This window comes from Meleagris gallopavo, chromosome 3 (genome assembly GCF_905368555.1).
Source record: "Meleagris gallopavo chromosome 3, MGAL_WU_HG_1.1, whole genome shotgun sequence".
NCBI lineage: Eukaryota > Metazoa > Chordata > Aves > Galliformes > Phasianidae > Meleagris > Meleagris gallopavo.
Genome location: NC_139406.1, coordinates 66,247,392 through 66,275,083, shown reverse-complemented (window position 1 = coordinate 66,275,083; position 27,692 = coordinate 66,247,392). Strand labels below are relative to the sequence as shown.

At 45.5% G+C, this 27,692-nt stretch overlaps 1 protein-coding gene across 2 annotated transcripts in view; it reads left to right on the top strand.

Annotated features, from left to right (window-relative positions):
* Positions 1 to 27,692, top strand: part of TPD52 (tumor protein D52) — a 47,833-nt gene that overhangs the window by 2,120 nt on the left and 18,021 nt on the right. The window contains exon 1 of one of the 2 annotated variants that reach the window (XM_085221327.1): positions 10,571 to 10,729. The exons of the other annotated variant lie outside the window; for it this stretch is intronic. Within the exon in view, the coding sequence (XP_085077453.1) occupies positions 10,708 to 10,729 (22 nt within the window). The 5' untranslated portion in view covers positions 10,571 to 10,707. Of the gene's footprint in view, positions 1 to 10,570; positions 10,730 to 27,692 lie in introns of those variants that run through there. 2 annotated transcript variants of the gene reach the window in all.

Genomic DNA, 27,692 nt, shown 5'->3' with positions numbered 1-27,692 from the left:
CCGGCTGAGCAGGGCCGTGGCACTGGAACTTTCCTTCAGCACTGCTGCCAGCCTTTGACAGCTTCCTGACAAGGATAAAGCATGTTCTGAACGACAGTCAGCAGGCTGAAGACAGAGTTATGTTTTTGTTAAAAGTATTATTCAGCTGTACCACAGTGTCACGTAATGAGCCTTCGGTGAAGCAGTGGCACACATGTACACATCTGCCGTCACAAGGGCTGAGACAGCAGCGAGGCCCTGCACATCACACCCAGTCCTCTGGTTCAGGGGGATGCTAAGCAAGGCTCAGAGCTTACAGGAACAGTGTTACCTTCTAGATGGGCACAGCAAGTGCTAAACAAGTATTAAAACTCCAATTCTCATGTGAGGAAATGCTCTCACATTGACCTGTTGTGTTAAACCCAGTTGTGATACACTAAGCAAAGATCACTTGGATATCTCCATCTGTAGTGTGTACTTCACAAAAAACAATGAAATCTCTTTTTGTATGAGCATATATAGGACATCAGAATCACTGCTCAAACCCAGTCTCACATAGGTGTAACCACACTGGTTCAGGGACTGGTGATGTGCAGCAATGGGAGCAGGAATCCCACTAAGTCCTACTTGCTCCTCATTTTTGCTCACATATGCTACTCAACTCTTTTCTTTTTTTCCTTTTCTTTATGGGGTAGAGTCAATTAATCAGTTTTGGCTTTACTAGATACAATCTAGATGAGGATAGCTCAGTGTTGCTACAATTAGTCAGAAGGCAGAGCTGGGTCTAAGGAGACGGTCAGAGTGTTCCCTCAAGCTTCTGGATCTGAAAAGAAAGTGAAAAGAATCAGAATGCTATCAAACACCATTTCCCAGATGTTTTCGTGATTTTGAAGTTTTTCTCTTGTCTTCAGTGGTAGCAATAAGAAAGAGGCTGTTTAGGGTAAGCATGTGGGCTTGGCCCCTCTGCACTGTACAATTCTCCAGCACATACATTTATAGTAAGGCTGCAGTAGAATACATTCTTCCCAATTCCTTGCAGTATTTTTAGTCCTCAAGAAGAAAAGACAAGTAAAGAAATGCAATGTTCACTGATTTGTTGTCATTTCCTCCTGTTCTGCTCTGCAATTAAAACCATGTGGTCTGCAGATAAGGCAGGCTGCAAGCCAGGAATATGGAGCAGTGAGATGGGAACCTGCTGCTAGTGACCCTGGTAAGCATCCATTGCCCAGTGCCTGGATGTGCTCCTGGGGGAAGCTGAAACACCATCTGGGAGATGCCAACATGCTCCTGAGTGCTGATGAATGTATGTGTATCCCTTTCAAGGGCTGCCCAGTTCCCTTGTGACTCTGTCATTGCTGCATAAGCAGAGTGTCTGAAAAGCCAAGCAATTAGGCAAGTAAAAGCTGAGGGAACTGTGCATAAGTGGTCTTCGTAAGCATGTACACCTCCTCCCGTTGCATTCCTCATTGCAGGCAGAAGAAGCATGTAAATAGGTGAAATATTTATCAACTGAGATGTTCTTTTGGGGGAGTGGGGAAGAGAAATATACATTCTATTTAATATGAAATAAATGACTACTTAAAGACAGAAGATGCTTTGCTAAAAGGTCCATCTTCCCCACACCTTATTTATTATTTAGGGCTTTAGCTGACATATTTAATATTGCAAGGCACTTGGAGACTGTAGTTTGAAAGAAATATGCTGTATACAGCCAAGCTTCCTCACAGGAGCAGGAAACTCAGTCTCAAAAGTTAATTGCTCTTTCTCAATTAAATAAACCTCTTTATTACTGCTCTGTTTGGTAAGGTGAAACAATGCACATCATGTCTTCAAGTTCTTCAAGGCACATGTTAAATGGGCAGTCTGATTCCTCTCCCATTTTCTGAATCGATAGCAGTAAAAGCTTCAGACCAGTCAGCTGACTCTGACTTTATCATGGCATAGACAACAAGAGTTATTTGTGTTATCTGTGATATTTTCTATTAATGCTGAAATTAGCAAGAGAGACAGCAACACATTCCTAATTTGTTTTATAAACCTCAGAGGATAAAACATGTAAGAGCTGAAAAGAAACCACTGACTTTGCTCTAGACTGTTCCATGTTGACGTTAGTAGATAATATATGAAGTGGAAAGCACACTAGAGACATTAGAGTGTGCTGTCACAATAAGGGAGATAAAAACATAGATTTCACTGTTCAGGGAGAACATCTGCAAATATCAGTTCTTCACCATGGTAGGATAGTAATGGCTACAGCCTGAGTAACAACACTGTTTAGATGTTTTTCTCCCCCAGAGAAAGCCAAAATATTCTTTGTAAACCTGCAGCGAAGACCTTGATTAAATAAACAGAGATCCTATAACCAAACATCACAATCAAAGCCACTAGGACTTTGTAGAACAAATAAATGTTGGCCCTCAGTTCATTCCACTCTGAGCCCACATATGCTTACCTGGTCTAACCCAGCAGTGCTTGGTCCTGCCATAGAAGTGCAGAAGAGGAGGCAAACAAGTGTGCACACAGAGACTGGATGTGAATATGAATGGCTGGATTACACAGGAAAGCAAAAGTTGAACAAACCCAGCATGCAGCTCCATCCCCTGCTGCACTAAGCTCCAGGAGCTTTGCAAGGAGCTCTGCATTATTTATTTACCAGCACTTCCAACCAGCATCCTGTAGTGAGGTTACACTATCATCATAATGTGTCTCTGTCTCAGAACTGCATAAGAAAGCCACCTTGTTGGCAGCATGCTCAGTGACTTTTGCAGTCACAAAGGGAACGGGATCATTAGTGAACAACAAGTCTCACTGTCAACTGGATTTATACAGAAACACAGACTGTTTGTTTAGTAAAATAATGGAAATGAAAAACATGAGTTGTTAGAAATACAGTTCCAGGTGAGTAGGGGGAGATTTGAGACACACAGGTTTCTCAGATATTTTCCCAGTTGGTGCTTATTTGTGGATCCAGAGAGCTGCTGCTGTGGAGAGGACTGATTTTATAGGGATATCAAAGTGTGAAGCAATCACATCTGGAACTGAAAGGAATAACTGAAAGATGCAAATTAGGAATGGAGATGTTACACATCCATAGGTGGCCCAGCTGCTGCTGCAGGGGGCAGAGTGCCGCTCTAAGTGGGGTTCAGCGCTGCTTTGGGCTGCCAGGCAGGTAAGTGCGAGTATGCAGCCAGCAATGTTACCAGGCACGAAGCCTCCGCAGTCACGAGGGCAGATAAGAACGCCCAAATGTTTGCATTTAGCACATGGGCTGATGTACCACTCAGGCACAAAATACACAGGCTCTTGCAAACAAAACAACTGCTGAGATTTTCTGTGATGAGGAAAAAAATGAAAGCTATTCAGGCAGGGGATGCCAGGTGGTTCACTTTGCATAATCAAGCTGTGTCTCGTTTGCTTTTGAACAGGGAAGTGGGTGACCCATTTTCTGAGACCTTCTCGTAGAAGTTTGGGTTTGTTGAGATATCAGGTGATCTCCAGGCTGCTTTTGAACAGATAGATAAATGGTAGGAAAGGAAGGGAGGAGGTTTGCTTGTTGTGTTTTGTTCTTTCTGAAATCAGAAGTCCATTTGTGATGGGGAAGTTCTGAGACTGGATTTTGCAAGGAATTTTAAAATGAGCTTTGTGAGAGCAGGTAGGAGCTATAAGGTACCACCAGGAGATGTAGCAGAGCTGCTTTCCCAGCAATCGGTAGGAAAAACTGGATGAGACAAACCATAGCTATTTGTGTATCTCATGATTGAAGCCTATTTCTAGGAGAGGCTGTGATGGAAGTGTCTCCTGTCTGGTGCTGGTGGCAGGAAGTGGCAGTGCTGCTGGTAAAACATTTATGAGTTAAATGAATCTTTAATCTCAGTGTTTACGGCCTGATTTGTTGCTTGTATTTTCACATAGTGTTGGCTAGCATGGTGAGGTGCCTTAACAATGACAACAGCAAAGTGCTTAGAATCTCAAAGTGAAAATTGTCTCTCTTAAAAAGACTAGATGCTATTTATTTACAAAATAAGGAAGGAAAAAACTTTTGCTGAAGGAGCATAAAGACTGAATTTCTATGGCTTGCATTACGCCAGTGAGCAGGCTTCTGCTATAGTCTTTTTCTCCTTATAACATTCATAATTATTTTACAGTAGTTCTTGTTAATTGGGCCATTGCTTTTTTTTTTCTTTTTTTTTTTCTTTTTTCTGTCCTTGTAAGCTTCTTCTTGAATTCCAATGTATTATTTTCTGTTTCTTGTCTGCTTTTAGCAAATTACTAATAAGCTTTTTAGTTTTGATTTACCAGTAGTAAAGTAGACCTGGCAATACTGGCTATCTCATAGGAATACGCTGGACGTTAACTACAATTGGAAAAACAACCCTAGATCCTCTGGCTCTTAATTACCACACAGTAACTGTACAGCACTGCAGCCTTAACAACAGTCTAATAATGAGCTACTGAAAACATGACCTCCTTTTATTCCTTGTATCAGTTTTTAGAAAGTGAAAATGTTGCAGTTAGCTCCTGTTCCGGAATGTCATAGTTATGACTGCCAGCAGTTAGCTGACAGAGATGTAGTTTAACAAAAGCTTAGGCTACAATATATTTACTACAGCAATAAAGGTGCTTGTTGCAGATGGTAATACATGTGCAGAGAAAGTACTGTGTTTCTACGAGCAAGATATTCATCAAATCTGGAAATAGCTCAGAGGCAAATATTATTAAAGGAAGCTGTGATACCAAAGCAGTGTGAAGTGCAGGTGGGTGTCATGAAGCACGGTCTACTGATGGAAGGTTGGGCTCCTGTAAGGATTTGTTCCAGAACTATGCTACATCAAAGTAACTATTGCATAATACTGGGGGTGTGGTGCAGTGCTCCGCTCTGACTGGCTTTCAGAGATACCTCCAAAAGAACATGGAGGTCTTCAGCTACCTGCCCTGGCTGTGCTGATAGCCAACGATCAGGACCACAGGGTAACTTTCTTCTTGAGTATCGAAGCGATTCAATTTAACTCCTGTTTGCAAAAGTGACCTTGGACTTAAAGACAGTGTGAGTTTTGGTAACTGGCAAAGCAGACAAATAGTGATATTAGCATCAAATTAATTGGATTATATTATTTTTCATGTGATAAAGGTCGTAGCGTTCTTGTATCTGTGTGTATATCTATGCCAATCTGTTTTGCATGTGAAATAAGCCCTGTTCGTGGTTTTGTGCTGTTAAATAATAGGCACGCCTGTACCATTCCTTAACCAGGAGACCACAAATCATCCGGTGGGTGAATTCCTGCACCCACGGAGGCTCAGGCGCTCCCTCTAGCGACACTGCTGCTGGTTTAACGCAAGCTTTATTTATTTTTAATAGCATTTATTTATCTTTGCTCTTCCTCCCTTCCCTCGTGTCTATTTATCACATGCTTGCTGGCTGCTGCACAGAGTGGGTGTCAAACGCTACTATGGAGGAGAGGTTTGAGTTCTCAGCTAATGGTGTTTTGCATGCACCCAGTTGGATCAGTTAGAGGAAATGGGTTTCAAGCAGATGGGTGTCATGAAGCACGGTCTATTGGTGGAAGGTTGGGCTCCTGTAAGGATTTATTCCAGAACTATGCTGCATCAAAGTAACTATTGCATAATACTGGGGGTGTGGTGCAGTGCTCTGCTCTGATTGGCTTTCAGAGATGCCTCCAAAAGAGCATGGAGGTCTTCAGCTACCTGCCCTGCCCTGGCTGTGCTGATAGCCAACGATCAGGACCACAGGGTAACTTTCTTCTTGAGTATCGAAGCGATTCAATTTAACTCCTGTTTGCAAAAGTGACCTTGGACTTGAAGACATTTGTTCTTTTAAATAAATGGAAAGGCATCTGCAGCTATTTTCAGCAAGTTACAGCACTTCTGGTGAGATGGAGCCTATGGCATTTGTAGAATTCCACCAGGAATTTATCTACTCCAGTATGTAGAGAGGATCCTGAAGTTGACCTGTAGATGCTAAGAGGTTTGAGAGGTTTATTTTCCACTAAAGGCTTTTGGCAGGATGTAAATAAGATTTTTTAAAAAATGTATAGACTTTAAAAAGACACTCACGTGTGAAGTGTCTGTTCTTGACAATAAAGTCAATTGGGCAGATGGAATTCTAACACTGCCTGAGATGGGACATACTGCATAGGATTTCTGACTTGATCTATGCTCTTCTGTCTGTGATGACTTTGATCTAATAAGGGCTTTTGGGTTTTGATTGGTGAGATATCCGGGCAAGAATGTAGTAGGAGAGAAACTGCTTGCTTCTCTGGTTTTCTTCCTCTAATACCCAAGTGATAATCGCTTAGGATATGGCAAGTACAGGTTCACTGAGTATCTGTAGCTTTTATTTGCCCATAATACTTATAGTTCAGTATGCACTCATCTTTCCTTTTAAGATTATGTTAACGAAATCCTTCTGTTTGGGTAATTAAATCCCTCTAGGCACTGCCTTACGAAGGAGCCAAGCTGACTGTGCTCTTTTGCAGCGTTTTGAAATAAAAACTTGGATGTGTTCCTTAAGACAGATTTCTTCCAGAAGATGACTCAAGACTCTGAATGAAAGGAGGGCTTGTTTGGTGCCAAGTGAAGTACTAGAGCCTCAGAAAGGGAAGGCATTCAGGACAAATTTCTTTAGCACTCTGTATTGCTGAGGTGAGGAGGCTCTGTGGGTCTCGTTCATTTGTACCTGACTCTTGATCTGGCAACTGAAGGGACAATGTGAATTCTGCAAGCTGCAGCACACAACTCTGTGCTGCATTGCCAAAGTATGTCTACAGATACAGGTCTGAAATATGCTAGGACTCAGCCCTGTGGCAGCTGTGGCTAGCTCAGTGCTTGGTTGCACAACCACGCTCGTTCATGGCAGTGCATCAGCATAACAGCTACCTTAAAATAGTGCAGCTCGTCGTTGGACTCAGCTCTTTGTACACAGGATGGCTTACTTGGAGGTAATCACATCTGTGGTGGCAGCTGAAGAGACAAAAAAATACAGCAGCATCTTTGGAAAACAATTGGTTGTCTTAAATCTGAATTGAGTGAACTTGGATGTATTAATTCTCCTTGACTTTTTGGCACTTCTGACTGCTTTTCTTGTTATACTTGCCCTAGATCAGATGTTACTGTGAATATTAAAACCAGGATCTGGCTCTACAGCAGGAGATGCAGCCTGACTGCAGTCCCATAGCTGTGCAATGGAGCCTGGTGTATAGCTGCCCCAGGAGCTGCCTCTGGCTTTGCTGCTGCTCAGTGGCACCTGCATGGGATCTAACTGCCTGGAGGAAACAAGAAGTCAAGGCACAAAGCATAGTAGCTCTGTACACTGCTGGTCCCATTGCCCTTCACACTTCTCCTTTGTAAGGACAATAATGCCTTCAGGGAAGGCTCAGACTTCTGAGTTTCTTTATATCTGGGGTCATAATTGGAGCCTTTAGGCAATAGTCGTACTATTTTTAATAGGCACTGGTTACAGATGCTTGTTAAAACAATTCCATCTCTATGTATACTGGACTGTGTAAAAAGGAACTATGTTATCATATCTGGAGATGGGTTTGAGAGTCCTTCTTGCATCTAAGGCCTTTCTGGAAAAGACAGCTGGGGATGTGAACTGGCTGAGATCTGCAGGTAGCCATTTCTGCCCTTCGAATGGGCTGCAGGTGCTGAGGAAACCCAACTGCTGGGTGAATTGGAGAATTGCTAAACTTGTAATTCAGCAAAAATTGGTGCACTTGTAGGTTGCACCTAGGCTGAAGAGGACACTCCTAAGTGGGACGGCTATGGGTGAGGCACTGCTGTTTGCTCAGTGCCAGACTTCTGTCAGCTGTGCCCAGCTCTCAGGATAGCATGTATGTCCTCACTTGCTAGCTCATGCTTTTTGGGATATGTTGGCTAAGTATTCCTAGCCCCTCAAGCAGTGAAGAGATACTGACAGCTTCCCTGCTATGCAGGTTGGCTCCTGGCAGGCATTTGGTGCTGCTAGGGTGAAGCAGCTGCAAAGTGAAGGGATGCAAATTGTAATGCTCTTGATGGCTTCCTCTGTGAAATAGATCCTATAGGAAATAGCAGCTGCTCAGTGGGGAAGCCTGGGGCTTCAAGTGGCATACCATGGGGAAAAAAATATTTTAAGAAAAGATTGCTTGTACAGATATTTGGAAAAAAGTATTTTTTTTAACAGTCATAACTGAGATATGCAGGATGAGCTTTCTCTGGTGAGAACCATGCTTAAATTACTTGCTGTGCTATGAGATAAGAGTATATCCTTGTGTATTTATACCTTGTTTTATCTACTTGCTATTTTTATGGCACCACTGGCCTCCTGCTGCGACTGTGTGTATGCTAGGACATAAGCAAATGTCCCTTTATTCTAGCAAAAGCTTAAGTCCTTAACTGCCTTGTGCGCTAAAAAGTACCTGGACTTGATGCTGCTTGTTATCTGAAGCAAGGACATCCTGAATTGGCACCTCCTGACTCTCCATTGTGCTCTGCTTCATCATGTGACTGCATGCTACATGTCAGGGACAATCTGGCTATTCACAAAGAGCCATGCCAGGCATGCCTTGTTGCTAGTTCTGTGTGTACATCGACCTTTCAAACAAACACTGATAGATATCAAGGCCCAGGGATTTGAAAAGGATGGAGCAAAAGATACGTTTGGTAGCTTAATGTTCCTGATAGTCTCTTGCTTTTCAAACTACATAATGAAAAATTCTCTGTGGTTGGTGTTATTTTCGCAGGAAGAGCACAGGCTGTAGGTAGGACAGGCACTTCATGGTCTGTTTTCAGCTATTTGATTCTCCATAACGCAGCCATGGGGCTCAGGTTTGCCTGTTGTGCTAGCAAGCCCCACAGGGGAATGAATCTCAGAAACTAAAATAAAATCGTGGTTTAATTTCAGCAACTTGGTACAATTTGTGAGCATACCTATGCTTTGGCAGCAAATGCATAATAACTAGAAGGTGGAACCACTGAAGGCAGCTTGCAGCACAACATAAAGGGTTGCTGCAGATGCTGTACCTGTGTAACAGCTCACACTGTTAAGCAGAAGGAGCGTTTCTTGTCTCCTTACTCAGCCTGTGTGGGATTTTCCAATAACCAGACAACCCACTGCTGCATTATGTGCATACCACTTGAGGTGTGCAGGCACTGTACAGACACACAACACTGGAGAGAAAAACACTATATAAGGACTTGAAGGAAGAAAAAGAACCACAGCTGGAGGAGCTTGGCCTTGGGTTGACAAGCCAATAAATCCAGCTTTGGGACTCCTAATGCTGGATTAACAGTGCTGCGGCCAAAAGATACACAGAACTTATCAACTACAAGTTAATAATGCCACCTTTAGTATCTTTTTGAGACGGGAGCTGGTTAGTTTGTGCCTTGTATGGACAGAGACAGGGATATAACTTGGATAAGGGGACTGAGTACACTCACTGAGTCTGCAGATGACCCCATGTGGGGAAAGAAGTGTTGATCTGCTTGAGGGTAGGAAGGCCCTACAGAGGTGCTGATGGACTGAGGCTAATTGTATGAATTTTAACAACACTAAGTGCTGGGTCACAACGATTTGGTCACAACAACCCTATATAATGCTAAAGGCTTGGGGCAGAGTGGCTGGAAGACTGTGTAGAGGAAATGGACCTGAATGTATTGTTTGATGCTTGTCTGAACCTGAGCCAGTGGTGTGCCCAGGTGGTTGAGAAGGCCAACAGCATCCTGGTTTGTTTCTATCAGACACAGCATAGTCAGAAGAAGCAGGGAAGTGATTGTCCCTCTGTACTCAGCACTGGTGAGGCTGCACCTCAAGTACTGTGTTCAGTTTTGGACCCCTCACTACAAGAAAGACATCGAGGCCCTGGAGTGTTTCCAGAGAAAGGCAATGAACTGTGAAGGGTATGGAGCACAGGCCTTATCAAGAGCAGCTGAAGGAGTTGGGGCTGTTTATTGTGGCGGAGGCTCAGAGGATACATTATTGCTCTCTACAACTCTGTGAAAGGATGCTGTGGTGAGGTGGGGGTCAGCCTCTTCTCCCAGGTAACAGGGATAGGATGAGGGGTGATGCCCTTAAATTGTGCTGGGGATGCTCAGGTTGGATGTTAGGAAGAATTTACTCTTGGAAACTGTGGTCAGGTGCTGGAATAGGCTGCCCAGGGAGGTGATGGAGCCATCGTCCCTGGAGATGTACAAGAGACATGGAGATACAGCATCATTAGTGGGCAAGGAGGGGATGGGCTGATGGCTTAATGGACTTACTGATCTTAGCCCAACCTTGATGATTCTATGAGACAGAGGCTGTGCTTCAGCTGCCCTAGGGTGGCCCATCAGGCACGGGCACCTCAGGGCCGTGGCTCCTAGGGCAGTCGTTCAGTGAGCAGTCCCAAGCCAGGTGGACAGGCAGTCGTCCTCCTCCGGCACGGCCGAAAGTAGCTGGTGTTCAAATCTTATTTTTCAGCGTTTAAACTTTAGTCTTGACATCTTATCCCCTGGCGGCGCTCACACTCCCCTCACAACCCTCCCGCGGGCGGCTGAGCGCTCTGAACCACCGCCGGAACCGCCCTCACCTGGCGGGACCGGGCCGGGCAGGAGGGCCGCCTGAGTGACGCGATCGCGCCCCGCCTCGCCAGGGCGGGCGGCGCCTCCGCCGGCAGCTGCGGCGGCCGAGGGGGAAGGCGGCGGCGGGAGAGCGGTGCCCCGCGGCGGGGAGACGGCGGAGGAGCCGGGGCCGTCATGGAGCCCCACGGGGAGCCTGGTAGGGCTGCGTTGTCCGGCGGGGCGACGGGCTGCCGGAGTCCGCCCAGCACGGCCCTCCCGGCGGTGGCCGCGCTCACGCCGCGCTTCGCCCGGCGTTGAGCTGGGTTGGGCGGCGGTGGGACCGCGGCTCCTCGTGGCTGTCGCGGCCGTCGGTTGGGCCGGCGTGGCCAGGAGGTCCCGGGGTGTCTCGGGAAGCGGCCTCCCGGTGCGGAGACGCGGAACCGGGGCCAGGGGTGCCGGGTTGTGGCCGCGTCCCGCGGGCGGAGGTCTGGCAGTGCGGGGCTCCCGAAGGAGCGGGGCGGTCGGGCGGGAGCGGAGGAGCGGGACGGGAACTTGCGCGGCGTGAGCGAGCGGCTCGCGTCCAACCGGTGCCGCGAGCGGCGGCGCGGCTCCGGGCTTCGCCATATATATATGTGTGTATATATATACATATATCGCCATGTGTATATATATATATATACAATTTTCTTTTTGGCTTATTTTTAAAAAGCAAAGCGGACTTGGCAGTGCCGCCCGAAGGGCCGGCTGGCGTCTCGCCGGACGGCGGTCTGGGTGCGGGTAGAGCAGGATCTGCCGGTCTAAGAGCTACCCCGGAGGTGCGCACGGAGCCGCAGGACGCCTGCGCGGTGCCGAACCACGCGGCCGCTTTCCCTGGACGGCGAAGGAGGCGGCCTCGGCTGAGCGGTGTGCGCGCCGGGGCGGCGGCCCTGCCCTTGGGATGGTTGGGAGGCGGCCGCTCGTAGCGCGGATCTTGCGAGCATCCACGGCGCGGGATGGGCGGCGCGTCCTGCCGGGTGCGCTGCTCCTACGCCAGTCGCGGTCGGTCTGTGCCTGCCGTAATGCAGACTCTTCACAAGTCTCGTGTCTATCTTCAGCGTATGCTTAAACCTTGAAGCCGTTGGGACTCGCAAATGGAACTGTTCGGCCAGAAAACAGCCCAGCTGTTGGCTCGTTCTGAATTCGATTCCAGCTGCACTATGTTAATGCATGCCTTAGTATGTGTCCTGAAGTTCTCTCAGGTTTGGTAGTTTTAGGGTCTTGGCCAGCTTCTAGTGGAAAAAGGGTTAAATACTGGGCTCTCTAGAGCTTTACTGATAATGCTGCCTCTTCCTAGAGGCGTATTTTGGTACTGAACTCATTTTTGGTTTAAATACGGCTCTGAATAAAGAGGGTGCTGCACCCCGGGCTGTACATCAAAGCAGTATTTTTGCTGTGAAATAAGATTGCTATGGAGCAAACATAGTATAACACCCTCCTCCGCTGCTTTCATTTTGGGGGAGTGTGTTAAATGCGTTATTTTCTGATTCTAGTGAGGTGAAGATCTGTAGGTAGATGGAAAATCTAGAAAAAGACAACGTGCTTGTGCTCATTCAGTTAATGGCTTGTGCCCGGCTGGCCAGCCCTCAAAGACTTTTCTCTGGCAAACTGGAGTGCTTGTGCTGGAAATCCTGCCTGATGATAAGTATTACTCACCAATGACATGCACTTTGCAGAAACCCAGGCTGCCTAGTCCTCTCCGCCGGGGCAGCTGTGAGTGCCCTGTGTTGCTTCTAGTAGCCAGGAATGAGTTTAAAACCTAGAGTCAGAGACTGCATGTGACTTCTTGTTATTATTTGCATAGTATTACTATGTATTACTATGTATTACTATAGGACTGAGAATCATGAAATCATTTAGGTTGATATGAAGACAGCTTTCTTAGCTAGCAAGAGTTTGGAGATAAAAGTCTCCACGTAGGGAGTGTGGCCAAGAAAGCCTTAGACAAGGTTAATCCTCTAGGTGTGCAATGTATTCAAGTCTTCCACTTTTGTTGAATGTAGTCAAGGCGGCAATGCTTAAACAGCTATTAACGTGTATACTTCTGAGGTGATATTCTGAGTATAGGATTGCTGATACAGTGAGGTTTAGGGCCAGCAGCTGCCTACGTGAAATCAAGTTTGCTGCACGGTTATATGTAGTAGAGTTCCAAAACAAGCTGGTGGCTGAGCTGGACACCACAGTTGCAGAATGCTTCAGTGGTTTCCTTACTCCTCCCACCTCCTGTATGTGTGAAGAAGCAGTCTCTGCTTGACTTGTGCACGGAGTCCTCATGTCAGGGGTGAGTGGAAGGGAAGGTACTAGCGTATGATCTTTGGCTTGGAGAGGCTTCATTTTCAGCAAAGGGATGTTTGGGCTGGCTGTGTTTCTCTAAATGGTGATTAGTGCATGTTCCTTTGCCAGCCCCTCTGGGAAACTGGGTCTCCACGCACTTGGAGTCTCTTGATATGTGATTACAAGCACTGAAACAGTGCTGCTAGTTCAGGCTGAAGGGTTGTAGTATTCTCCTGAGGTGAGGAGACCTATCTTGTATTGCTATGTGTTAAGATGCAGTGATCAGAAATCCCATCTTTCTCTGCATGGGTTGGTAACTGAAGTTGCATGATTTCTTCCATCTTTAAAGTGAACATGGTTTTGTTTGCAGAAGAGCATCTCTGTGCTACTGTTTGTGCTGGTTCCATACGCCACTGGAAAATGAGGATGAAGCAGCACCGACAGTACTGACACAACGTGCTGCTGTGCTCTGACTGATTAGACTGTACTGCTGGAAGTCTAACAAACACAGAGCAAAACTGCTGCCTGATAGTGCGGAATCTCAGTTGGTGATAAGGTGGTTCCTCTTATATTTCTGCACTTCTTCAGTTATGTAAACTGATGTCGTTCAAAATCTCTTCTTCTCAGAGTTCCTAAACAGCACATGTGATTCCATTAGACAGCATATAAGCCTTTCCTTTTGTAAAGCCTTGTTTTACATGTTTGGGGCTGATAAAGTGTACTTTAATGTTCTTTTTTTGCAGAAGGAACTGACTGCTGGCAGTAGGACAGAACTTCCCTCCTTGTCCTAATGAACAAAGGAACACCTTTTTCTCCTGCTTTATTTGTTTTCTTTATCACTAAGTTTTTGTAGCGCTGGAGGAAAGAATTATTTTTGCTGTACTGTTACAAAACCAAACACTTGATAAGTAAATAAAAGAGAACAGAGGACAGTTTGAACTGTGAAGGAGGAATTATTTCACTGAACTGGGCATCTGCAGCAGCGAGTTGAAGAAAATGGAAGGCCCATTACATCAGTAGGTCCACTGTACAGAGCCAGGTCTGCTTGAAATCTTTGAGAGGAGGAAAGTTTTTGTTCTGATCCACATTGAGGGTCCCGGCTGTTACACGAGTTACTTGATGACGTGGCTGACCTTCCCTCCTCAGCTGGTGTGTGGATGAGTGCAGTTGCTGAGCTGCTGGGATCAGCATGCTGTGTTGCAGGGGCACTCCAGCAGCTGCCACGTGTGCCTGTGCTTTGGCACAGTGTGGGTGGCTGGAAAAGCATCAGCTGTTCTTGCTAGGTCAAAGGCTTGGGAGTTGGAGGGTGACTGCAAGCTGTCACACCCTTTTCAGGAGGAGGGGGAGCAGGTGGGGTGGTGACAAGGCTGAAAAGAGGCTTTTGCTTGTGGTGTGCACAGATCTTCTCTCCTTTTTCCCTGTTGTAAATGCTGTGGCTTGCAGGTATCCTAGCAGGAAAATCTTCCACCCAGCTAGAGTAAAGCCTGCTCTCAGACCATTTGGGGTAGTGAAACTTAGCTTAAGGACTGGCTTTCTCTGGGCTCTACAAGGCCAAACTATAACTGAGCTTTTAAAATCCCAGCAGTGTTAAATTAATGCAAGCCTTTTCTTCTGCAGTTTCTCATGCTTCAAAGCTCTGCAAAACGGCCTTTGGGTTCCCCTTTTTCCCTCTACAAATGCATAGCCAAGAAAGCTTGGAATCTCAGTCTAGCCTTGTCAGTTCAAAACAAAAGCCTGCATCAGAACTGTAGTGGTGTGAATGAGATCAGTGCCTTGCTCTGTTAGAGCTGGGTAAAATGGGCACAGCTGACTCTTACGCAGTCGGGTGCCTCTTAAACACTATAGGAGGGAGCAGAAAGCCTTAGTCATGGTTGTCTTACTTCCCTTCAGTTCCACACCCCCCCCCCTCCCGTTATGTATGCAGTTGTCAGATGATCTTGCTTCAGACCTTCATCAGGTGCCTCTTGAGCAAGTGCACTGTCAGTGAGTTGAACTGGACTTCCTTGCACCTTTCCATGACTCTTGTACTTCATGAGCCAGATTTCAGCTCTGTGACCCTTCCTTTACTAGCATTTGTTCCTTCAGCAGGAAGAGGTACAGATGACTTTCACGGTGAAGGCGCTCCCCATCTCATGCACAGAAGTTCAGCCTGAAGATGTGGGGCTAATCATGTCATCAGTGCGTTGTTTGTAGATGGCTGATTTGTGGTGGTGGTGGACGCTACTCCAGGTAAAGGAGGATATCAGCTATAGCTCTTCAAAAAGTGATGTTTCCATGGCAGCAGAAACAGTGCAGGGAGTCTTATTGAAAGCCAACATTTTGTTGACCAGCTTTCAAAAGGAAGGGAAAGAAGCTCCATTCATTTTACAGGGAAAAACCAGAGGTGGTGGTTCTTGAGCCCATCACAACAAACAAACATACATTTGGCAATGTATGCTTGGTTTTTAAGGGAGTGTCACCTCCAGATAGACTGGTGATGATCCCTGTTACTTCTGCTGGAGTCCTTGTAGCGTGAGCTATATAGAGAATCTTACATTGGAGGAGAGGATGTGTTTACCCTTGTCCTTTTAATATCTTGCAGTGAGTAAGCAGAAAAATGTCAAACAAAGGATGACTGAAAGGGAAAACAAGCATTAAGTGAGATTAAGCACAAAACTGAAATGCTGTTGTTCAGCCAAAATTATCACTGTGTCTGTCAGCTTCAATTCAGGACTCCAGAGGGACTGTTTTCTCTCCTGTTAAAGGTAGTGGGTGTCTTCAGAGTCCCTCGTGTCTGAATTTGTATTAGCCAGAGAGGCTGGGAGCTTTTGTTCCAAAACCTTATGCTAGAGGCTAGACTTCCAAGCTCAGACCTTTTCATATGAAGGTGAATTGTAGCATACAGGCTACCCATAGCTTTCTAATCTGGTTCTCTCCTAAAGGTTTGGTGTTGCTCCTGCCACTTCTTCCTTCCGTTCTTCCTTCCTCTTTCCCTGTGGTTAAGGGGGCTGAGTGGGTGTGCAGCACTTTTGGCAGCAAAGGGTGACAGCATGAGCTGTCACAGGTGTTAAATGTGGTTGCCCTGCTATGAAAACGCAACCCTCTGCCAGAGGTGTAGGCAGCTATGTGAGTTTCTCAGCTGCAATGACAAATGGTAGCAATCGGAGTACGCAGTCTGTTGCCCTTTGGAGAGGGAAAATACAAGGGAGAGCACACCGGCTACCAGCAAATGCTGGTGTGTGGAAAAAGGCATGTTGTACTATTTCTTACCCTAGCAGAAAGAGGTAGGCTGATGCTGTCTCATGAGAAACCAGTGCTATTGTGGTGTGAGTACTGTCACTGAAGGTTGCAACTTTCCTGTTGTGCAAGTTGACTTCTCTATTGCAGAGTCCGAGGGCACAGGCAGGAAGCGTCCTGGGGTGCTGACTGGCTGGGCTGAGCCGAGAGTGCACAGCTGAGGTCTTTTGCAGTAAGATGCTGTGTCACAGACAGTAGCAGAGTGAACTGTCTGTGTGTCTGGCCTGCCAGCAGCACAGGAAATGTACATTGTGCTTAAAACCTTCCTAGGCAAAGAGGAAGCACACGTTGTGTGTGTATATTATGTATGCGCCAATAATTAATTGTTACTGTAATTGAAATTTTAATTCAAGAATAATTATTGGTTCAGATCTGATTATTACTACAGAAAGACTACTTACGCAGATAAAGTACCAGTAATAATAACTCTGTTACATCTAAATTTACAGGATGCAGTGCCTTTATATATGTTAGTTATAATTAGTTTAATTAGTTATTATTTTTTTGCGGCATTTGTTACCACTGAAATCTAGTTTGGTCCAGCTACAGATCTCCAGTGATGATAGACTTTGAGCCACAGAATCTCCAGTCTCAAGCAATGGCAATATTTTGTTACAGCATTGCAAAGGGTGGGGAGCAGCTTGCTGTGGGTGGTGGGAGAGGTTAGAAGTGTCACAAAGGCAGAATTCTGTTTTGCTTTCCCTTCTGTAGCAGCTAGAGTTGAGTGGAGCTTTGTCAGAGACCCCTAAGCTTGGGATGTAGTTGAATGATGTGCCAAGGGAAGTGACTTGGACTGATGTTGGTGTTTTCAGTCAGGTGTCTCTCCTCTGTGCTTGGCACTGATCCCAGGTGAAGGAAAAAAACCTTGAAGGAGAATATTTCTAGGTAATATTTTGTCATTGTAACTTAGCATGGTGAATCAGCATGTTTTGCCTGTGTGCATGAGGGTTGTTGTTCACATCTAATTTGCTTATTTTTTTTTCTAAAGTACTTTAAGCTAACAGGAATCTGAAGCTGAGCAGAAAACAATCCTGCTCAGCTCTCTCTTCAGCTGTTCTCAGACTACACATGTTGCATCCTGGCATTTGAAAGGCTTGATAAACTTGATGTATTTCAGCACACTTCACACGTTTTGCGAGTGTTTTAAGGGCTCCTGAGTATTGAGAAGCAACAGATCTCCTGCCTGAAGCTAATCATTGCTGTTAGCCAACCCGCTGATTCTTCCTAGCACTCTGATTACTGTTTACAAAGCTGAGCTTTATGTCTCAGCTTTGACAGGCTGCAGTGCGCAGGAGCAGATAGGGAACTGCTGCCTGCCATCTCCATAGCGCTGCTGGACCTGGCAGAGGTGGTCCCTGAAGATCAGCTCTGAGCAGCTGGAGTGCTGCCAGAGATATGGAGCATCCCCAGCCTATTTCACAGCGCTGGGAAAGGAGACTCGATTAAATATTGACTTTCCTGCTGCCAGATGTCACCCTCTTGGCAGAAGACAGACAAGCTGTTTTACTGCAGTGTGCTTAGCTTTGAGCACTGAGGTTTTAAAGCACCTGTCCTGCTGTCCTGCATCTTCTCAAAAGCCACTTGTGGTTTCGTGCTTGCTCCACAACTTTGTTTTAGAGAGGATTTGATGTCAAGGAAAAGGATAGATCCTTGATCTGAATTTCCAAAGCTTATTCTCTGGGAGGAAACTGGAGACTCTGTCTCAAGCTTGCTATCTTATGTGCAGTACAGATGCTTTTTGCATTTCCTTCAGGTTCTATTGCATCCAGCTCTGCAATACCGGTCCCAAGATGGTTGTGTGTCAGGAATGGATTGGCAAACAGCACTGCTGTGGCCAAGCTCCTTCTTATTTTAGCTTTTTTTCTTCCCTGCCTCCCAGTGCAGTGGCAGCTTGATTTCTAACTTGTGTAGATTGCTTTGGACAACACTGGGAGCCTTGAGCAAGGTGGTGAGGGTTCCAGCTAAGGCTGGAGTGTCGGGATGTCTCACAGGAGAGACATCTGTGTGACGGTCTGGGTGTTGTGCCTGCAGTGTGGCTGGCCCTGATGTGACCTGCAGTGAGGCCTTGTCTTCCTCTTCCCCTAGGACTGCCCCAGGGCCTGTCCAGCATGCATCTTTTCTCTGTTCTTGTCATTCTGCAAGCTTTTCCGTGGAGTATCAGTTAGACCATCCCTGAAGCATTAGGGTTGAAAAGTTTACTAGACTAATCCATTAAGCAGAAAATTGATCGCTCAGACTGTAGCATGGCTGTATCTCGAGTGAGTGAGAGTAGTTATTTTTGGTTTTGTTTCTTAATTTACTGCTGTGAAATGGGGCATGTGATGGGTGAGCTTCTGTGGTAGGAAGTGACACTAAGCCTCAGTTGTGAAAAGCTATATTTTAGGTTTTTTAGCGATGTTCAGGTCAAGCTGAAATACTGCGAGGCTTTTGTGTGTCAGTTCTACTTAATGCTCTGTGGGAGTATAAGTAAGGAACCTAGAGATCACCTTATCCAAGTATGCTGGTATTTAGAAAAGCTGAACAATGTACCTGGATGGTTTTGTTTTTTTTTTTAATCGAGCAGATGGGGATTGAATTATGTCATGCATAAGTACTAGAACACTGCTTGGAAATCTTGAGGCTTGAGATCAGTAATCTGAAGGTATTTCCTATGTAGGTTATGAAAAAGCAAATATAAATTGCCTGTAATGTCACCCACAGATGAAAAGTGGCATCTTCTGTCCAGAGCCAGGTGTCAGAAAAGGGATACTCCAGCTCTTCTAGGACATGGAAATCCTTAAAAGTTTTCCCACTCAATGTGAAATAATCTCCAGACAAGCTTTCTTGACCTTCTCTTTGTCTTCTTCTACTGTTGGAGCAATCACTATTTTATGTCTGTCTGATTCATGTGACAGTAATATCTCTGTCAGCTAGCCATTTCATTTAATTGATTGTCCGAGTCTGACTTGGAGTAAGAGCAAATGTCTCTTAACAGAATTTATTCAGCTGAAGCAGCATTAGAAGTCATTCAAGGAGGTATCAATCATAAAATCTCAGAGCACTTATTAATGTAATGCAAACTTCAGTGGTAGTATTACTTTAAAGGTATATGCATTAACGGCATTATATTTAAAATAACAGTGAAAAAGCAAAGCCAAAGAAAACCCCGCATAGACTTGCTGATATAGTGACTGAATTTTTCATGGCTTATTGTATACGCAGTCATGGGATTCTTTCTTGTTGCCTTATAAGATTAAGATAGTGCAGAAATATTCAAGTGCGATATTTTGGGCATGACCAATTTGCAGCAGTGACAGAATCCATGACAAGGACATGGGGTAATCTATCTACCTGACCTGGAAGTCTTGGATAGGGAGCAGAATAAATCCCCCACAATTCAAGTGGAAACACTTGGAGACCTCCTACTCTACCTGGACTGCCACAAGTCCATGGTGTTGGATGGAATCCACCCAAGGGTGCTGAGGGAACTGGTGGAGGTGATTACCAAGCCACTTCCCATCTTTCAGTGTTCCTAGTCAACTGCAGAGGTCCCAAAGGATTAGAGTCTTGCCAACGTGACTTCCATCTACAGGAAGGGTCATAAGGAGGATTTGGGGAACTACAGGCCTGGCAGTCTGACTTCGGTTCCAGGAAGGGTTGTGGAGCAGATCATCTTGAGGGAGATCACACCAGAAGATCAGGCCTAGCCAGCAAGGGTTTGTGAGAATCTGGTTCTGCTTTACCACCCTCGTCTCCTTCTGTGATCTAGTGACTTGCCTGGTGGCTGAGGGAAGGGCTGTTGATCTGGTCTACCTAGATTTCAGCAAAGCCTTTGACACTGTTTCCTGCAGTATTCTCCTGCAGAAACTGGCAGCCTTTGGCTTGGACAGGTACACTCTTGGCTGGGTAAGGAACTGGCTGGTGGGCCTGGCCCAGAGAGTGGTGGTGAATGAAGTTAAATCCAGCGGTTGATCGGTCATGAGTGGTGTTCCCCAGGGGTTGGTATCGGGACCTGTCTCTTGTCCAGTATCTATATTGATGACCTGGGATTGAGTGCACCCTCAGTAAGTTTGCAGATGACACCAAGTTGGCAGTAAGTGTCGGTCTGCCTGGGGATAGGAAGGCTCTACAGAGGGATCTGGACAGGCTGGATAGCTGGGCTGATACCGGTGAGATGAAGTTCAACAAGAACAAGTGTTGGGTCTTGCACTTTGGCCATAGCAACCACAAGCAATGCTACAGGCTTGGGGCAGAGTTCTCTACAACTACCTGAAGGGAGATTGTGATGAGGTGAGGGGCCGGCCTCCGCATTCTTGGAAAGAGTGGTCAGATGTTAGAACGGGCTGCCAACGGAGGTCTGGGAGTCACTGACTCTAGAGGCATTCAAGGAACATCTAGCTGTTGTACTGAGGGACATGATTTAGTGGGAAATATTGGTGATAGGTGGACAGTTGGACTTGGTTGGTCTTGGAGGTGTTTTCCAACCCTGGTGATTCTGTAACTTTTTGCAAGTCAAAACTGTTGCTCTGTTGCTTCAAAGCAGGCTGGAAGCACTAAAGAATTTGTGCTGCCTGGCTGAGTGTGCTGTGTACTCTATGGGCAGGCGGCAGCCAAAGCCTTGCTGGAGTGGGGCACTTCAAGCAATCCATGTTTGCATGGATAGCTTGTAAAATCCTGTACTTGTTGCAGAAAGAACAGCACAATTTAGTGTTCTCTAATGAGGATTATCCAGTTGTATCCAGTGATAGTGAATAGCTGTGCAAAAGTACAGAGGCAGTGCAGGCAATCTTTTGGTGCAGTGTTAGTGTTCCTGTGTTATTTCTTACATCTTGGTGGTGGGCTCACCAGTACTCTGTGCCAAGTGAGAAATGTAAGTAAACAATACGGGCTTGTCTTCTGTATAGGCTCTTTGGCTTGACCATGCTATGTAACCGGCTCTGTGTCTGTTGCCTGCCCTTATGTACCTATTGGAAAGGCAGGTTCCTGGAGAGTTTGTGGCAGAAGACATTACAGGGCTGAAGATGTGATATGACTGTTTGGTGAAGGGGATCATTAGATCTGGTGTGTGTTCTTATATTCTGAGGGATTTTGGGGCATGTCTAAAACATATATATGTACTTCAGCTGCTGGCAAGGAGGGTTTTGCTATTTCATGGGCACTTAACGCTCTCGCCTCAGACAAAACAATAGCAGAAATGTTAATAGAATTTTTATACAGCTTATTGCTTGTGGTTACTTGCGTTATAGACGTAAAACTTGAAGCTTTATGCAGTAAAAATAACTGGATTTCACTTGTTGGATTTCAGAAGTTTAAATCTTAAGTTTGGTTAGGCAAACCCTCTGAAATGAGTAGAAAACGGGTAAATATGTTAACTTGGTGATTGCCCTTACTTGTTTTGATTGTTTGATGTCAAGTACTGTCAGCTGTACTGTGATACGTCATCATCATCTGTTTTAAGCCAGCTCTGGAGAAAGGCAGGGTAATGCAATGAGGGGGTTAGACAGAGTAGATGTTAGGTATCAAAAAAAGCTGGTAGAGGCTCTGTCGTGGTGCCACTGAGCTCTTTGTGTAACAGCAGCATTCAAGTGATGCTTCTGTTAAGACCCATCAAATGTGCAGTGAGGTTGCAAGGGATGAGGATACCTAAACATTGCCTACCATGTCTCCTACTGAATGTTCTCATAGCAGCTTTTGTCTGGATCAAGGATGTTTGCTAGGAGACTGTGACAGCAAGAACTGGGGGATGCTGCTGGAGAAATAAGGGAAGCTGCAGTGGGGCAGGTGGGGAATAAACTGAGGAGTCAACATGGGAATTTGGAGTCAACTTCAGTCTAGTTTTCATAGGCACTTTTAAATCAGTGGATTGAAGGAGGAGAGGCTTCTGTTTTAAACAGCACATGTAGTAGTTTTAGTGTAGTGACAGCGACAGCAAATTTGTCATCTTCAAATTTTTCTTTGGTGGAAAAAGTTCACTAATACAAAGAGTCATACATTCACTTGCCTTCTGGAGAGCAAAAGTCAGGGAGAAGTGAGTGGCTTTGCAAAACTTTTAGCAAGAGTTAAAGGTCTGATGCCACATATCATATATTCGTAAGAAGTTGCTCATGCACTCATTCATCTTATGAACAAAATGTAAGTCAAGCCCTTTATGTAAATACAGGCTGCTGTTTCCAGAACCTGGCTGAACTAGGCTGGTCAGGGACCTTTTGCCTACGGACTCCAAACTGAAATCAAAGCAGTCTGCTGTTGTACATGTCCCGTACTTATCAGGCACACTGGGGAGATGTGGAAGTCCCAGGTGTTCTCAGAAATTCCTGTCTGTGCCTCCATTTAGAAAATACAGAAGAGAATTACACTTAATTCTGCCAATTGATGGATGTTTGCAAATCCATTTGAGAAGGTGGAGGCCTTCACTTCCTCCAGTGCATGGCACTAGGACCAGTGCTCCCATCCTTTCACATAGGCTGTGACTTTGTACAGCCATCATCTTCACCTGGATGATAACACCTCCCAGCACACAGCTGCCTGCCACAGTACCGTGTGAACTTGCAAATGCACTGAGCTGCCTGGCTGCTCGCACAGATCTCAAAGCTTGTGTGGCCTGTTCTCACAGATCTCCTGACAAAGCACCCCTCTGCTGCTCCCTGGGCCAGGTGTGTGAGGGAGCTGTGCTCACTGTGAGCAGTACTGAAATGGTGCACTAGAAGCTGTGGGATCCCACCAAGCCAGATCTCCATACCTGGGTCTGAGCTGCGGATGTGGAGTCTCTCTGCTTCTAATATGAAGCTCAGGACCAATATGCTCGTTTGTTGCTGTGCTTGCCAAAGTACACTTGGTACATTACTTCTCCTAAGCCTTGTTGTTTGCATACACTTGTGCACTGCTTGGTTGTACAGGTGCTTCAGGTACTGTCACCTGTTGTGCTTCTGTCCTTTTTAGTGTGGAGTTTACTTCTCTTACTGTCAAAATTCAGGTGCAAGCTTGGTAAATACATAGTGGGAGTTAGTTCATACTCCAGGTATTGAAAAGGTGTTTGCTAGTGCTACTAAAAGCAACACTGCAGATAGTGCTTCCCTGGTGATTTCAACTTTCTTGGTGATTCAGCTTAACTTGTAACTACTCTGTGATCAGACACGATACTGTAAGGTTGGCACTGAGCTTTTTTGGAGTTCTTTTTGGAGGCAAAACGTTGGTGTGTGTAGCTGGAAGAGGGCTCAAGAGCCCAGGAGGTCAGAGCTGTCTTCTGAGGGTGCTGGGAATCATTCCAGTCAAACTTGCTTTAGTAAAGCTTTTAATTAGATTGACAAATAACAGACTTAAACTTCGTTTAAAACAGTCCTGTTCTGCACCACGGCCTCTTTTCTTTCTCATCACTTAACTGTCATCCAGCTGCAGCTCAACAGTATCTTCCTGAAGTTTTTTCCTGTTTCAGTCTCTAAACAAGAATTGGAGTCTCTGGAGAACGGCCACAGAACTGGAATCACCAGCTAAAGTCAAATAACTAAATGCAAATTTCTCCTGGCAGTGTTCTGACTTGAGCTTGTTTGGAAATGTTTCTCTCTGCTTTCAGTTTGGCTCCATGTCTCCAAAGGTGATGCAGTGCCCTACCTGATGGCTGATCTGGGGATGCTGCTGCCGTGGGCCTGGACTATTCCTGTAGATTGGAAACGCTTCTCACCTTTTATTGCTAGAGTGGGCAAGTGGGTTAGTTCTGACCTCTGCTTGAGATGTAGCCTTGCGATGAGGCAGGGATTTCTCCCTAATAAAAACCTTACAGATCTTGGAGGAGGTGGCTTCAAAAGATCATTGAGAAGCTTTGAGAATGCAAAGTCTTCTATCTGATACAAAAAGGCTATGGATCTTATTGTGGTATTTGATTGTCTGGCTGCAAAATATGCTGAAATGTGGATCTACTCCTTCACAACATCTCCGGAAATTAGTCTGAGTTTGTAATTGGATTGGGAGGAAGAGAAATGAGAAGTGCTGCTGCTGCAAGACATGCCTCAGCTGTTGGAAATGCCATGGGCTGAAACTCTGCTTCAAGAAAAGAACACTACCAGCAAGCCAGTAATACTGAACTCAGCAGTGTCCGTGTTTCAGGACAGTATATCTTGGGAAGATACTGATACTTCCAAATGTGTTTTTTTTCTGTTTTTAATATGAGTGAATGAAGATAGTTTACTCCTAGGAAAATGTTGGAAATGTTTCTTTAAGAAGGACCCCATTAAACAGTGCTATTGCATGAAGATCTGGTCCAGAGAAAGTCTTGGGGGCAGGAAATTGGTGTGGTGGGGGTGAGTTGGACTCTGCCAGAAGACTGCAAATCCCTAAACATCTAAATCAATCTGCTGGCCTCTACCAGTAGGGCTGTAGAAGGGCTGTTACTATTCAACAGCTGCTATAGCTCTGCAACCCCATCTGTGCCATGAACTGACCTTTAAATGAAGGTGTACAAATCAGGATCATAGAATCACCGAGGTTGGAAAAGACCTCCAAGAAGATCATCCTGTTCAACCATTCACCAGGCACCAGTATTTCACTGCTAAACCATGTACAACATCTAAATGTTTCTTGAATACCCCTAGGGATGGTGATCCCACCACCTCCCTGGGCAGCCCGTTCCAATGCCTGACCACTGTTTTGGAAAAGACATTTTTCCTAATGTCCAACCTGGGCATAAATGTACTACCGAAATGCTTGCTTACTGTTTGGCTTTGTCTTACTGCTTCACAGCATCTTTGTATCCAAGAGCAGTTTTAAAGCCTTGGATCAGGTGCTGTAAGGCTTTACTTGTCTGTGAACTGGTAAGGCTTTGAAGATCAAATTTCTACCTTAGAGCCTAGATTGGCTTAGGATTCTTAAGTGGCTTTCTAGCTCTTAAAAATGGCTTAGGTCCTGCAAAACTCATCTAAAGTGGGGACAGAAGCCTTATTTGCTGCCTCATTGAGACCAACCTGGGAGAGATGGAGGCAAGGGAAGTTCTTATTGGAAGTCTTTAACCTGGTTGCTGGTACTAAAAAGTCTCTTTGCAGTTTTGCTTGTCTGCACAGTGCAGGAGGTGTGAATTCAAACCAGCTGCAAGTTAGTAGGCAGTCATCCTTGAAACAGGAGATAATCTCTGTTGCTCTGCTCCCCATAAAGCCAGCTCATCTTTCCCTTCTCTGATGATGCTCTTTGCCCCTCTGCCCCTCCACACCACCCTCCTTTGCTTGCAGACCCAAGTCATGCTTGCCTTGCCCAAAATATGGGTTCTGGTGCATTTTTCACAGCTGTGCTTGTAGAGTACACAAGGTAAGAAATTGGGATGCTGCAGGTGCCCACACAGTGCAGGATTTGTTTCTTTCAGGGAAAGGAGAATGTAACTTATTCCATATATAAATAAATTATTTTCCTTCAAGGTTTAAACATGTGAAAGCAGTTTATCTGCAAGACTACTATAATGTCTTAGCCTTACTTAGTCATCACCAAGATAAAATGCTTTAACATTATTGCTTTACTTAACTTGTTGCTGGGTAGCCTTGAACTGAGCCTTGGGAAGCTAGGCTGTAGAACTGGGTAGCCAGTGGTATCAGAAGGAACAGTGCCTGACAATAAGCAGGCATACAGCCAGTTAGTAGTTTACTCAGTCTTAACAGCTCTTCTAGCTGTGCAGAAAGTTTCCTCCCCTCCCACATGATTAATGGCATGCACAATCTGCTAAATTGGTGCTCAGTAGTTACATGAGAAACCTTCCATGCACTGGAACCTTGAAAGAGCAGATTACAGTATGGTTAATGGTGGGAAGCCTGTGGTAATGCCTTGCTGAGCCTTTTGGAGCCACTTTGTAACGTTCAGTCCAATTTGTCAGTAATTGATTCAAGTGTCCTTGACAGAAGTAATCTACCTTCGTGCCAGTCTTCTGAACGTCAGCTTCTAACGTCGTGTAGATGCCTGCTTCCTTATCCTGTCCTGTTAAGGACAAAGAAGTGTAAGTTCTGAAGCAGCAGAAGTACCCACAGCAAAATTTGCAGTTTTAATTACTTGTGTAGTGAGCAAAACCCCACTGTTTCCTGTCTTTGGTGCAGGTCTCTTGCATTCCTCAGGTATGGGCTTGCAGCTGATAGTTGCAGTAATATCTCGGTACAGCTGTAGGATGTGGATTTGATGTGCAAGGCAAACAGCAAAGATACTTGAGCATGCAGAATAACTGCTCTAAGCCTCATAACATATGTCTGTGCTTAGCCTCTTGCAACTCTGAAATGTATATGATTGCACCAGGAGGTACATCTAATAGAGTATGGATTTGTGGTCTCAATTCATCTTGAGCTAGCTCAGTGTGCTGTGAATTACCTTGAGGAGTGAGGGGGAGAAAGGCTGTGCAATGGGATGTTTTGGTCATGGAAGGACACTTTAGAACGGCTGCAGAATGAGGGGAGTCTGCCACTGTCTAGCAGTGCTTAGAGTGTGGTAAGTTAATAACCTTGTCCAAAAACTTCATGCTGTACATCAAAGGGCACCCAAGATGAGAGCTAGCGGGGCCCAGCTCTGCAAGCAGTCTTGCTCTGCTCCACATTCCTGGCTGCACTGGGGAAGGAGTGGAGGAACAAGCAGGCTCCTGTGGTTGACAGGGGAGTATTTGCCTTCCCTGGAGTGGGGAGTTGGGAATGCAGCCCAGGATACAGTTGGCCTTCTGGGCTACAAGAGCACACTGCTGCCTTGAGTCCAGCTTTTAGTCCATCAGGACCCTCAATTATTTCTCAGCATGGTTGCTCTCAGTGAGTTCTTCTGCCAGTCTTCAGACCTATTGGAGATTGCCACGACTGAATCATAGAAGTGCATCACCTTGCACTTGGCATTGTTAAACCTCATTAGATTCTCATGTGCCCACTCTTTGAGCAAGTCCAGTGGGAGGCTGATGGGAAATATCTAGGTGGCTTGTTTGAGTGCTACTGTAGTAACCTAGGTCTATGGCCACGTAAACTAGCTTAATCTGAGCAAAGAGGCTGTGCATGAGCCAGGGTGGAAGAATTCAGTCTTTGACTTGGGAGCTTAGATACGTAACGAGTCAAACTTTCCCTGACACCTGAAGTGACAGTGGAGTTGATGGGCAATGCCTTGGACTCATCTTGGTTTACGGTGCTGGTGAATGGCAGAATTTGGCTCATACACACTTCTATCTGTGGTATAACTGGTGCTCAGAGCAGAGATCTCAGGCTGTCGATCTGGATGTCAGCAGGGGTATGAAACAACTTTGGTGCAGTGAAGATACAGGAAGAGTGCCAGATTGTTTATCCTCATACCATTCATTAACAAGCCATGCAGGGAGTTTCCTGTAAGTGACAAGAATGTAAGTATAGACTCTAACTAAATGCCCTTGGCCAAGAAATGGTATTCCAGGCTGTTAGTGTGCGTGAATGAATCTCCATTAGAGGTTCTTTTTCCTGCAGTAGCTATTTCTAACAGTCATGATGTGCTAGCATTGATTAGTTTACAATGAATAATTGTCTGGGGTGGTTAAATTGTAGGTAGTAAACTCACCTTCGTGCTTTCTGTGTCAGGAGAATGACGGCTGATAGCATCCTGCTTTTCTACCTTGCCACATCTAATAACTTTTCATTTGTCTAATCCAGTTAGTG